Genomic DNA, 12,794 nt, shown 5'->3' with positions numbered 1-12,794 from the left:
CCTATGCTATAGATAAACGACAGGGAAGGTGGTCATATTAATGCTGTATTTCTCAATTTAGCATTGATGATAAATTGTAAGAAGGAAAGCATTTAATAAATAAATCTAATAAAATAAGTAATAAATTGAGGACAGGCGGCGACAAATTAAGAAGTATTAGAGACAGACTGCTGCCCCTATTTCCCAAACAGAAGGAAGCATTTGTCAGAACTTTTCAGAATTTATTTTGAATGACTTCTGGTTTCAATGGAAAATGCTTTGTTAGGTGTGTGTTTATATAAATAATATTTGTTGTTTTATTTTATATCTATGTAACCCTTATAATTTTATCTATATCTAAGAGGGGCTTTATCCTCCTTCGCATTGCCTCAAAGAGGACCCAAATTTACAAAGCCGTCCCTTTTAAAAGACACAAAAATGCCCAGCAAGGAAGAATGAGGCCTCATATTTAGGGTGGCCATTTGCATACTGCCAAAAAAAGCATCACACACAAACACACAAGAAAGGACAAAAGTGGCCACTGCTGCACAATATTTGCATATGCTAATTTGTGTCTAGACGAAACACTTCACACTGCTATAATTTAAACAGATATACAACACAACTCTCCATAGCAGGGGAGTCTATGACCAAATGACCTGTGTTCCAGCTCAGCCTGCTATCCAGGTGTACTAACTGTGGATGGGCAACTTCCAAGGTTCTCCAAACAGAAGACTTCTTCAAACAGAAGATCATCCTCTGTAAAGACTAATGGCCACCCTCTCCTACTGTGGGTAGAGAGAGAAAGAGGCAGCACAAACCTGGGGGGACGGGGCTTCAAGAAGCATATCACACATACAACGCAAGGCAAGGGGGGGGCAAATTCTGGGGGAGCCTGTCCCAAGCACCCAGTGAAGGATTACAGCAAGTGTATGTGTTTGTGTGTGGGTGCCCTTTATATTTTGGAGACAGTTGTGCAACTGGCCCTGTGTGAGTAAATGATCTTTGAATTAAATTAATGCGGACCAAAGGGAGGGGACAGCTTGGCGGCTGGCCCAGCTTTGGGGACAGCTGTTGCCCAGTAAGTGCAGCTGAAGGGGATTCCTCAGGTCTCTGTTTTCACTGCTCCACCTCCAGGCTGCACCCACCGTGGGGACTGTCTGTTCCCAAAACATCCCCTCTGCCTCCACTCCAGGGTCAAGACAGGCCAAGCCCAAGGAGTAAACAAGCTACATGATGGAGGGATAGGCATGATGGGGCGAGTGGCAGGTGGGGTGAGGGGTGAGGGTGAGCCACAAAGACTTTGCTGAAGCAGCATCTCCAGTGCTCCCTGAGGGCTCGGGGTTGGAGGAGGGCATTATCCGACCCCACAGGGAACGGGCAACACTCCCCTTTGGATTCTGGGTAATGGCCACTCCAAACCAGCACCACACAACTGGGGTGAGGAGACACTGGGTTGGGGATTTTCTGCCTGGTACAAGAGATCACTTAAGTGGGAGATTGATAGAAGTAGCCCCCACCTAAAATATGGAAATAGGAAGGGAACAGAAGGAGAAATCAGTGCTTGCAAGTGGTCATTATGAAAGACCACCTGATGTTTGCTGCAACAGAATATGACAGGAAGAACTCAAAATGGCACAGGAGAATTTTCCAACTACTGTATAAGAATCCAAATATGGACACTGAAAAAATAAACTTCACATCTTGAAACTCAGAACTTGTGTTTATGATTTGCCCTAATCCAGGCCTTGTTGACATTTACCCAATTTTATAAACCCAAAACTAGGGAGAGGGTGTCTGACCCTTGATACCTTCCCTAGGCACATGCCCAATCCAGACATCTCACTTTAATTTTCTCTCCTGGGGCTGAAGCCTCTTCACCTTCACTTATTTCAGCTGCAGGAAGTCATTTCTTGCCATGCTACCTAAAGTGATCCTGCACCTATTAGAAGAAAGTTACCCTCTGCCCAAGGCTAAACATCACACCCCAAATGTTTAATCTAATTGTCACTCTCTAAATCCATCACTACTCTGGCTGATACAGAGAGTCCAAACTGTACAACGTGTACGTACAACATTCACACCAACCGTCGCTTCAGTTTAATAAACCATTTGTAACTTTTAAGTCTAGCAGTGGTGTTTTGGGGGCACTGAGACTTCTCTTTACAAGGGATTGTCTGTCCCTAATCCAGAACTGTTTGCTCATGTGGATGCTTACAGAGAAGAGCTCATGTCATCTCCTTCCCAAGGTGCCTTTGACCACCATAGAGAAGACTACATCCACTCTAGGAAGCTGGGATGTCCCCCTCTGACTTCATTACCCATGAGCCTACTCGTGGGGAAAATACTCCAGTCCATAAAGAGGATATGAAGCATAGAGAAGCAAGGTGTGCTCTCCTAGATGTCCTTTACAGGAACAGCTAAGGCTGCTTTGACCTCTCTTTTTGTGAATGCAGCCATTTTTAATCCCACCCCAACGAAGTTTATCTTTTAAGTTGGAGAGCTTGTGCTGTATGGACCACTGTGACTAAGGGATTTAAGTGACACTCGCAGCATACATTTAAAGCTTATGTCTTCCCCACAAAGAATCCTGGGAACTATAGTTTGTTAAGAGCACTGGGGATTATAGCTCTGTGGGGGCGGCTAATTACATTTCCCAGAATTCTTTGGAAATGTGCTTCAAATATATGGCATGGGTGTGACCTTAAAGGCTGTGAAAGATACCCATGCTGTCCCAAAGTCTCTTTACTCTATGTCTAGTCTGCTTCACCCTGAAGCAATCACTTTCATTCCTTGCCTCGGTCCGGGACTTACCTGCCACCTCTGCGATGTCACCAGGAACCATCTCCCTGGCCTTTATTCTCTGTACAGACTTCCTGTCAGACCGATACACCTTGCCCATCTCTGGCTCATACTCTTTTAGAGCCTCAATGGCGTTCTCAGCATTCCTCTCCTGAAAGAGACACAACAGCCATAGTTAATATCCTCTCCGGAGGCAATGCTTTGACACTCACAACCACACACCAAATGACTGGGCTACCCAAAAAGCAATAAAAGAAGCAGAAACACAGCAGTTTGGGCTGCTTTGGTGGGTAATAATAATTTTTAAAAATTGTGTTGCTTTATCCTGCTTCCTAAGTCCTTGTGGGTCCTTTGCCCCACTTCCTGCTTGTAGCTTTCCCATTCTCTCCTTAGGCTTTACAGTACAGCAAGGGAAGCTGTGGCTCTCCATAGATGTTGTTGGGTCTCCCATCAGCCCTAGTCGGCCTGGTGAAAGGCCAGGGAAGCTGGGAGCTGTGGCCCCAGCCCACTCTTTCAGTATAGTGAAAACAATACTGACCGAGCCACTGGTAATTATGTGTGCGAAGCCCTTTGAGGCACTATGCAAATGCTGATTTTGCATGGTTGTTGGTTTGTTTACCTGCCATACTCCAACAATGGCGTTGGCGATCAGGATCAGCAAGATGACAAATGGTTCCACGAAAGCTGTGACAGTCTCCTCGCCTTCCTCAAACCAGGCCAGCACCTGCCAAAAAAAGAGAGGCACATGCTTAGAACTGGCGGAGCGGGACCTTCAGCCTCCATCTTGCGCAGGCGTAGCTCTCACTCATTTCCCCGGTTAGGAATCCTGGCTCATCCTTCGGCCTCCCCTCCCTTATCCTTCTGGGATCGCATTTGCCTTTTGATTCCTCTTGACATTTGGAATCTTGAGACAGCTGAACCCTGCCTGCACTTTGCATGTGTACAAGATGAAGCGTGTAAGTTGATCCCATGAAACCCGAGAACTCCGGTGCAAAGGGCTCCTGCTTGTCTGTGTGTGTGTGTGTGTGTGTGCAAGCCTATGGATGTTGTGTAATTGTGTGGGCAGCTGCAAGTGTGCAACTGTATGCACAGCTTCAAGATGTGAAGAAAACACGTTTCCCAAGTGCAAATGAAATGTTCCAGTCTGACCCAGGTCTATGCCGCCCCCTGCTGGAGGGAGCTGCACTCTTTCTCTCTCCGTGTGTGTTTGTTACGTAAACACAACATGGGTATTAGGGTTTGCACACTTGCAAGGGTAGTGTGGAATGCAACCCATCTGCTCCTCTTGTGTCCTGGATACACCATGGAGACAACAGTTGCCAGAGGGGCGATATTCAATCAGCATGCTATTGTAAATTGAGTTAAAATCTCCCAGCCAGTTTTGGAATCTCCATATTTAAGATTACCAAAGAATAAATGAAATCGCAGAAATGTAGTGCTGGAAGGGATTCCCAGGGTCATCTAATCCAACCCCTTGGTTTAGCCAGAATCTCGTTTCTTGTCATCTGAATCCATTGGTTCGGGTCCTGCCCTCTGGAGTAGCAGAAAACAAACTTGCTCCGTAAACAACAGGTTGCTTTTTTCTGTTTGTTTCCAGTTCCAAATATTTGCAATACAAAAGGAGCCCACCTTTTACTATGTTTATTCTTGAAATAACCACAGTATTGGAAACCAAGTTGTCTGAAATGCAAATTGCCAAGAATCCAAATGTTCCTAGGTTGGCTTGCGTGCTTAATACTTAATTAAGTTTCCGGAGGGTAAAAACTTAAAGTCAAGCTGCAGAAAAGGAAATAAAGACTAGACCTGGGATCCTTCATCTGAAAGAGGGGTGAGTATGTAAGGGCTCATACACACTTCTGCTTGTCCTGTGCCTAGAAAGCACACGTCCAGGCAGTTTTCTGCTTGACCCAGGCGGTCCAAGTGTTTTCGTCCCTTGTTCCGCTCCTTTCCCAGGAAAAACCTGCTATTTAGTGCTAAATCAGAGAATCAAATGTCAAGTTCATTTTGCCGTTTGCTATGATTGACTGAGTGCTAAAGAGCAGTTTTCCCCAGGGGTGGGGGGAAGCAGAGGGATGAGGAAGTGTGGATAAGCCTAAGATATAGGAAAATATCACAACTTGTTCTCTCTCCAGCTTGCCATGTACAACCATAGCAAAGATTCTTTGGCCATGTTGGCTGGCCGGGTCTGATGGCAGCTGGAGTCCAGCAACACTTGGGAGACTGTAGTTTCTATAGGTTCACCAGAGTCTATACAAGATACTGTTGTCTCTCTCCAGAATCCCTGTAATACAGCACACTAATTGGTGATTTGCAAGAGAGAGGGAATGAGAGAATTATTAGTTGCTGGATCACAGCAAGCCTGGTCACAAATGCCTTCTTCTCCTTGGTCAAGAAGATGCCAGGTATCCTAGGTTTTTTGAGGAGCAGTGAGGTGAAGGGGCTCAGGCTACCTGAGAACTAGGCCGTTAACGGTGACCTTTACAGCGACCTCTTGGTGCAGAGCCAGGCCATGTGCTCTTCCAGAAATTAGTATCACGGCCCAAGGTGGCTGCATCTCAAGTGTCAAGGAACCGGGCAGCGAGGCAAGTTGTGGAGAGGCAAGATGAGGGGAGGGAAGCGTCCATTTCTGTCACTTCCATTTTGTAGTTATGGTGGGAGTGGAAGCAGGGCAGTTGGCAAAGAGGTTTTGGAGCTGGTTGGCGAGCTTCCCCCATTAATGTGAGGGAACTCATTTTCTACATACAGGAGCCTAAAGGCCAAGTTATCCCCATGCCCTATTGCCAGGTTCAGTTTATTTACTAATTTGGGTGGATACAGAAGTACGGTATATAATTTGAGAGATACACCTGCTGTGAAAGCACAATCACTACATTTTCGCCTAGACAACCTTCTCTACAATCTACTCTCTTGGGATGAGTTCAGGGAAAATTGGTTCTACAGATTCATAGCAGAGGCTAGCCATGCACAGTCCCGATTGAATGGAAACTAGTATATCTCTAACCCCTAAGCATGAAGGGAAGACAGTCTTTTGAACCAGTGCACAATGCAACCTGTCTAAAGCATTGTGCAGTCAGAGAGGGCAGTTTGGCTTAAGCTGGGGGGGGGGGACTGGACCCTACAATGCCCTGACTTGGATGTGTACATCTGGAAACACTTTACATTTAAATAGTGGTGAGGAAAGATAAACTCTCCAGATGTTCAGATGTTTCTTTAACATTACTTCACGCATACCGTGTGCCATACTATAGAATATGTTCCAAAACTGAGCCTTGAGTCATATTAGGTCCCAGTGAACGCTTCCAGTGATTGATGATGCAGCGTATCAATATGGCAGCAAAGCTTCTCAGCACACCAACTACAGGCATTGGTACACATCAGCCATTGACTCTAAAGGAAACTGGTTCATCTCTTGCCTAGGATGTGTCTCCTTTCGACTGTTTCCCTCCATGTGCCCCCAAACCACTCGCCTCTCCTTCCCAATGCTGGCTGTATTTCAAAGGCCCTTCTCTGAGTAACCCAAATTTCTTCACCCACAAGGCCACAGTCACTTACAAAGGAGATGCAAGCTGCGAGTAGTAGGATTCTGACAAGCAAGTCTTCAAATTGTTCCGCCACCAGCTCCCAAATGGTTTTGCCTGACAAGCAAGAAAGGGAGGTGTTAAAGGATCAGAGGGCACAAAAATTCCAGTTTCTGAGGGCAGTTAGCTAGAAAGGGATTGGGGAGGGCACCTGAAATGACGTACGTTTGCCATGAAAGATGGATTCTCTATGATAGGTTTCGAGCAAAACCTAGTCAGGGAGGTCTAGGTGAGCTATAAGCCCCCCAGGTGCTCTTTTCCTGAGAGCTCATCCACATTTCCACTTGTGCCATGCTTAGAAAGCACAGGTCCAATCGGTTTTCCTCTTGCCCCACTCCATTCCAAGGGAAAAGCCACTCTTCAGCGCTAAATCGGAGTAAATGTCAATGCAGAAAATACTGAATTGCCATTTGTTCCAATTGAGCAGATAAGAGGAAATATGGATACTCCCTGAGTGTCTAACTATGCATTAACAAATGCCTGACAGAGAACAAGCCACTTCAGGAAGGGAACTTGGGGCTAAGAAGTGATGGTTGGTGCTTAACATCTCTGCTGTTTCTCTCCAGATTGCCTCCTCCAAGTTGATTTTTCTCCCTCCAAAGCAATGTTCACCCCCTTTCCCATAAGTGAAAGGAAGAAATCAACTCTCTTCTTGTAAGTGGCCCCACAACCCCCATTGCTGGCTCAGCAACACCTCAAAGGCTGGTGTATACCCAACCCTCTTTTCTTAAGGCAAGTGTATGGTCTGTCTGGTAGGATAGCCAGGTGCCATAGGCTTGGGCAAGAAGAAGCCTGTGAATGGAGCCTGGGAGATTGTCAAGGGAGCCTGGTGGGCTACGGGTGAGGCCTAGTAGCTGTTTAGGGGATGAACTTTTTTGTGCTTGGTGCCTCAGACTGAAATTTGATGGGAAGGGTAAGCTGAAGAGAATGGGAAAACTTTTCAGGGCAAGCAAAAAAAAAAAAAAAAAAAAAAAGCCCCATTGATTATAGTTCCCCATCTTGACATTTTAGTCCTTGCTTTGGAAAACCGGAAAGATAGCTAAAGGTTTAAAACTTAAAGCCAAAACAGAGACCTGGCAGCTGTAATTGCTGCTTTACAAAGTCAGCAGAGAGAATTTGAGCCAGGTAAGATCAGGGTACAGTGGGGCTTCCTATGTCCTAACACTTCCCAACACCTTTCCACACCAGTATTAGGGACTCACCTTCTTCAGCTGGGAGTTCTGTGGGGTTGAGAGAGAGAGAGAGAGAGAGAGAGAGAGAGAGAGAGAGAGAGAGAGAGAGAAGAGAGAGAGAGAAGAGAGAGAGAGAAGCGGGTTAGGGTTGTGTTTTATTATGACTTTGTGGACTGGATTGTCAGGCAAAGGTGGAGACAAGAGAAAAAAGGCTCTGTGGTTAAGTTAATGAGGCTGGCTTCTCACATGGAGTTGAAGGTTAATATCGCAGATCAGAACTGAACAGTTAGAAACAAGCCATGGGGTCATGCTTAGGATTATAGAACTGATTGTGAGGCAGACACAGGTTAATTATGAGGTGGACATGGGTCTCAGCTACAGACAGCAAAGGGGCCTTCTACCAAAATTAAGGTTATGGGCTATAGTTTTGAAAGAAGCCATTGGGCCAGAGCTGCTGCCGCAGAATTAAGTTGGGTGTGAGATGCCCCTTGTTAGCAGGACTCCACAAGGAGTTGCAGCCAGTTGCATACTCATGTGCATAACACAACATAGTGGAATAGGTACACACTCACAGCAACCCCACCTTATCATATCTGTGCCATGTACTTGTGTCCTGTAAACCCCCCCCCCTCAATTCCCTTCCCTAAAAGTTAAGACTTGGATGCTAGAGGATATCATGCATGGGGAAACAGGGAGGAATACATTGTCCTTGTTGCTTAACTGTCTGCATCTTCAGCAGGATACTACTACCCCCTGCAAAAACAAACAAACAAAAAAGCCTCCCCTCTTCATATTGACACCCTTCCCAATAAACCACTACCATTTCACTTAACTGCTAAACTCATGTTCCCCAAGGACATCACCCCCTCCCCAGTTACCCTGCATCCAGCCAGCCTGTCCCTTAGCGGCTGTGGAATATCAACCCCCCGCCCCCCAAGGCAACCTCCCGGCTGCTCCTACAAGTTGCCCATCAGCAATTTTAATATCTGTTTCATACCAAAGGGAATTACTGGGTTATTCTTAGCAAAGCAGCAGCTGCCCTGTCCCCAGCCTGGCTACCTCCCCCCATCCTAATAATCTTCACTGCTCTTCTCCTTTGCTTTTGCCTCCATCCCTGTTCACCTTCCATTGCCTACTTAATCAGGCTCTTCCTTCCCTTCCTATGCCTATGTAACAATTCTTCTTTGGCATGTACTGAAACCCCACCATTCCACCTCCTCTGTGTGTGTGCATCCGCCCTTTTTGTCTAGAAGCCATGGCTCTGCATCCATCCACCTCTCCATCTCTTGCCCGATCATCCTTGGCTTTCCTTTGGTTCTCATATCCGTATTTAGGTGGCCATCCTTTCAGCTGCATCCTTCCATCCTTCCATGCATCTCCCTCCCTCCCTCCCTCTGCCCTTCTCTGCATCCTGGCACCTTGACATGTGGGTACCAACATGGTCCTATAACTCAGGCAGCCACTCACCATTGTATCCGTATTTCTCCAGGTGCTTCTTCACCTGCTCGGGAGAGAGGCCTGAATGCTCATTCACTCCAAAGTAAGCCAAGCACTCCTCCCCTGTTTTGGCGTGGGCGTTTTCCATCGTTGCCCAACCACAGCTGCCCCGTTGCTGTGTGAAAAGGTGCTCCTCTCTTCCTGTCGGCTCGGCCTGCTTCTTCGACCCCCCTGACTTGTGCGGTCACTCGTGCCCCCTTTTGAGTTCCTTCTCCTTCTCAACAGACCATGGTCCTTGGCACACGGTATCCAACGATGGAGGGAAAGCCCACACGACCCGTCCTCGCACAGAAGCCTTCACCGAGCTCGGAGGCTGGCACACGTCCTTATGAGGCAGACCGGGGCCCAGATCCCCGGACATTGTCGGTGGGCCCCCATTGGGTGACTGGTGCTGACATCACCTCAGCCACCAACTCACATATGGCCTTCTGCGGAGAGAAGGTATTTTTTGCTGACTTGAGAGGGAGAAGCCAGGAGGGTGGTTGGCTTGGCTTGGCGGGGTGGGGGGGAGAGCAGGGGAGAGGAGGCCGGGTGTCCACAGACCCATGTGTCACTCAAATGTTCGCCTGTTCCTTGCAAGAGATCTCACCCTAGCCTCCCCCTCCTGTCTCTAGCAGATTTAGGGTTTATTTCTGTCACTTGTCGTCTATAATGAAGACACACAGAGGACTGGGTTGCCCTCGCTCCCATATATGCTATTAGATCAATCTGCTTGCCGCGTCTTCTTCATTTGCGCAGAATTAAATGTTACATAATTACTCAAACATGCTTATGCCTGTATACGTATAAAAACGTGTATACGTGTTTTGAAACATTCTTTTTATTTTCTGTATCAGAGCAATAGCCCGTCTACCTCGGGATGCAGTTTCTGACCATGACCAATCAGATATTCTACGTTCTGTCATTTATCTTCAGTATCTGTTACTTGAGGTGTGTGGCCTCTAAGCATGGTTGCTGTGTCTCTGGCCATTGTAGCTAGTAACCACAGGTCTTCCACCAATATATAATACTGTTTAAAACAACACAAACAGCCCTTTATTGTGGAGGTTGTCATAATCCCTGTGGCAAGTGACTTCTTATGTTTTTAATGTAATGGAGAGAGACTATGGCCTCATCTGCACAAAATATTTAAATATTTCTACTACTTTAAACAGTCATGGCTTTCCCCAACGAATCATGGGAGCTGTAGTTTGTTATAAGTGCTGACTGCTGACAGGTGTGAGGAGACCCCTATTCCCCTCACAGTGGTCATTCCAGCATTCTTAAACTGTAAATTCCTCTTCCCAGGGAACTTTGGGAATTGTAGCTCTGTGAGGGCAATGGGGGGGGAGATCTCCTAACACCTCACAGCACCCTTAGCGAACTACACATCCCAAGATTCATTGCGGAAAGCCACAGCCATTGAAAGCAGTATGATACTGCTTTCAATGCAGTGTGCCTGTGAGGCCTATAGCTGTCTTAAACCTGTTCCCAGCTGTACTGGGTGACCTCGGCATTTTTCTTCAGCGTAATAAGAAATGAAATAAAACTAGGTTCTTGCATTTATTTCTTTTGTTCTCAAAAGGTTTTCATGGGGAAAGTGCTGGGGCAAAAAAAGAAAGGAAAAAAGCACTCTGACACAATGTGGACCTGTGTCTAGAAACAGAGACCTTCCAAGTGTCCTAATTTCCCAGGGGCAGTCCGAGATTTAGAGAAGCTGTCCTGGTTTCTGATTTGATCCTGGAATGTCCTGCTTTTCTTTAGGACATCCCTATTTTCATCAAATAAATGTTGGAGGATATGGAGTTATCTGACCGCCAAGCCATCTGAAGGCAGTTCAGTGTTTGATGTTTGATGTTTTATTATGTTTTTATATATGTTGGAAGCCTCCCAGAGTGGCTGGGACAACTCAGTCAGATGCGTGAGGTATTATTATTATTATTATTATTATTATTATTATTATTATTATTTAGGATGTCCCTATTTTCATTGGAGAAATGTTGGAGGGTATGGAAAAACAGCACAAAAGGAAGTCTGGATGAAGCCAGTGACTGGCAATAGCTGTCCAGATTTCAAGTTGAGGTTATTTTATTCTGGAACTTTCTCCTTCCTTGTGAGGCTATATTGACCTATCTGCCTCCCTGCCCAGCCAGCGCATCCATTCGAGCAACCATATTAATCAGTGATCATGGGTTGCCTGAAGCTTTCTTGCTGTGGTGTTTCAACAGACGTTATGTACAAATTGTTTTTATTGGTTCATGTCCTAAGGGCATAAGCCTCCAACCCAAGAAAGCTGGCTCCATGCGGTAAGATTATCACCTCTTGTTGGATTGATAGCAAGCTGTCTGAAGCTGGATAAAAATAGTAGCTAAGGTGTTGGTGGTTACTGAAAACTCAAATGAGATATTAAAAGCTGGAAACCAACAGAAAAATAAAAATAAATGATTAACATTTGAATAATAATTTTGAGGCTCCTCCTCAGGCCAAAGATTTTTGTATATGTGTGCATCCATCACATGCCATTTTGCCTAATCAAGATGCCAGTCCTCAAGAAATGGAACAAGGCACAGTTTTGTTGGCCATGGGCACCCAGCTTCTTAGGATCACACAGTGTGTTGTGAGGTGAGATGTAATGCCAAGGCTTTGTGCCATGGATGGGATAATCATCATCATCATCATCATCATGGTTTTTTTAGGGCCGGGGGGTTGCAGGGAGGGCAGGTGCTTGAGCAATCTGAGTAAGAAGTTGAGAGCCAGTTCCTCTGCTATGGCTTAATCTCTGGGAGGGTAACTGGGGAAGGAGTGGGGGTCAGGGACATGAACCAGATTCCTTGAGCATTGCAAACATTCCCCCCCCCCCATCCCTGGTATTTGACATTTGTGTGGAAGTGACAGCTTCTTTCCAAGAAGTACCTGAACACAAGAAGAGTGCTAGATAGAAGGAGCTCCATCAACTCATCAAGTAAAGAGGTGATGAATATGTCTGGATTTCTAAGGACTTGGTGGAGAGCGGGCAGGAGGAGGAGGAAGAGAGGGGCTCTTGCTCCCAAAAACTTTTTAATCTGGGAAGGAGGAAGCAGGAGAAGAAGGGAGGTGAAACCTCATATCACAGACAGGGCCACGGTGGGGTTTTAACCTGTGTTGTTTTGGGAAAGGATTCCCCACTGAAACTGGCAGCGTATTTTTTTCACAGCAGCTGTTCATGTTCTGGGTGAACGTTGAAGCACGGAGCTTTTCCTCAGGGACACCCCTGGAGCCAAGAGAGGCAAGCTGAGTATGCTGACCGAACAGCACCATCTGATCTCACACGCAGCCAGAGACAAGAACTGCACCATGCCAGTGCCAAAAGCGAGAGGAAGTATACCCAAAGGGGCCTCTAAAATTAATCTGTTGTTTCCCCCCCCCCTCCTCCTTCCTCATCCCTTCTTCCTTTTGTGCCATGTATTTTATAGTGCAAGCCTGAGGGTAGGGACTGTAAGAGCTTTTCACACATCCATAAGCCCCTTCTGGGAATCAACACTTTGACAAAATGAACAAATGATACTTTGCATTGAGGGTGTGTTCACAGGACCAGATGAAGTTGTCCTCCCCTTACCCTCATCCCAACCCCCGCTGCATTTCACAGCTCTTTCCCCATTTAGTTTCTGTTTCTGTACACACCAGGAGACAATGTGACATTTTTTTACCTTAGGCAAAGAAGTTCACACCTTGGTTAGAGACAAATTAGGAATGACTTGAGTACATTAAAAAATTGTCTTTTAGACCAATCTAAAGGATACATATAAGG

The 12,794-nt window shown here is 46.1% G+C and overlaps 1 protein-coding gene across 2 annotated transcripts in view; it reads right to left on the bottom strand.

The window, feature by feature from the left end:
- ATP2A1 (ATPase sarcoplasmic/endoplasmic reticulum Ca2+ transporting 1) overlaps positions 1-9,329 on the bottom strand; it is a 32,427-nt gene extending 23,098 nt beyond the window's left edge. For both annotated transcript variants that reach the window (XM_081886188.1, XM_081886187.1), the window contains exons 1-5: positions 8,999-9,329; positions 7,562-7,579; positions 6,334-6,416; positions 3,401-3,505; positions 2,794-2,932 (exon numbers count right to left, since the gene is read on the bottom strand). In XM_081886188.1, coding sequence (XP_081742314.1) covers positions 2,794-2,932; positions 3,401-3,505; positions 6,334-6,416; positions 7,562-7,579; positions 8,999-9,116 — 463 coding nt within the window. In that variant the 5' untranslated portion in view covers positions 9,117-9,329. The remainder of the gene's footprint in view (positions 1-2,793; positions 2,933-3,400; positions 3,506-6,333; positions 6,417-7,561; positions 7,580-8,998) is intronic.
- Positions 9,330-12,794: the final 3,465 nt, after the last annotated feature.

Source organism: Podarcis melisellensis (assembly GCF_964234715.1).
Source record: "Podarcis melisellensis genome assembly, chromosome: 13".
NCBI classification, from domain to species: domain Eukaryota; kingdom Metazoa; phylum Chordata; class Lepidosauria; order Squamata; family Lacertidae; genus Podarcis; species Podarcis melisellensis.
This window is presented reverse-complemented; position numbering and strand designations above follow the sequence as displayed.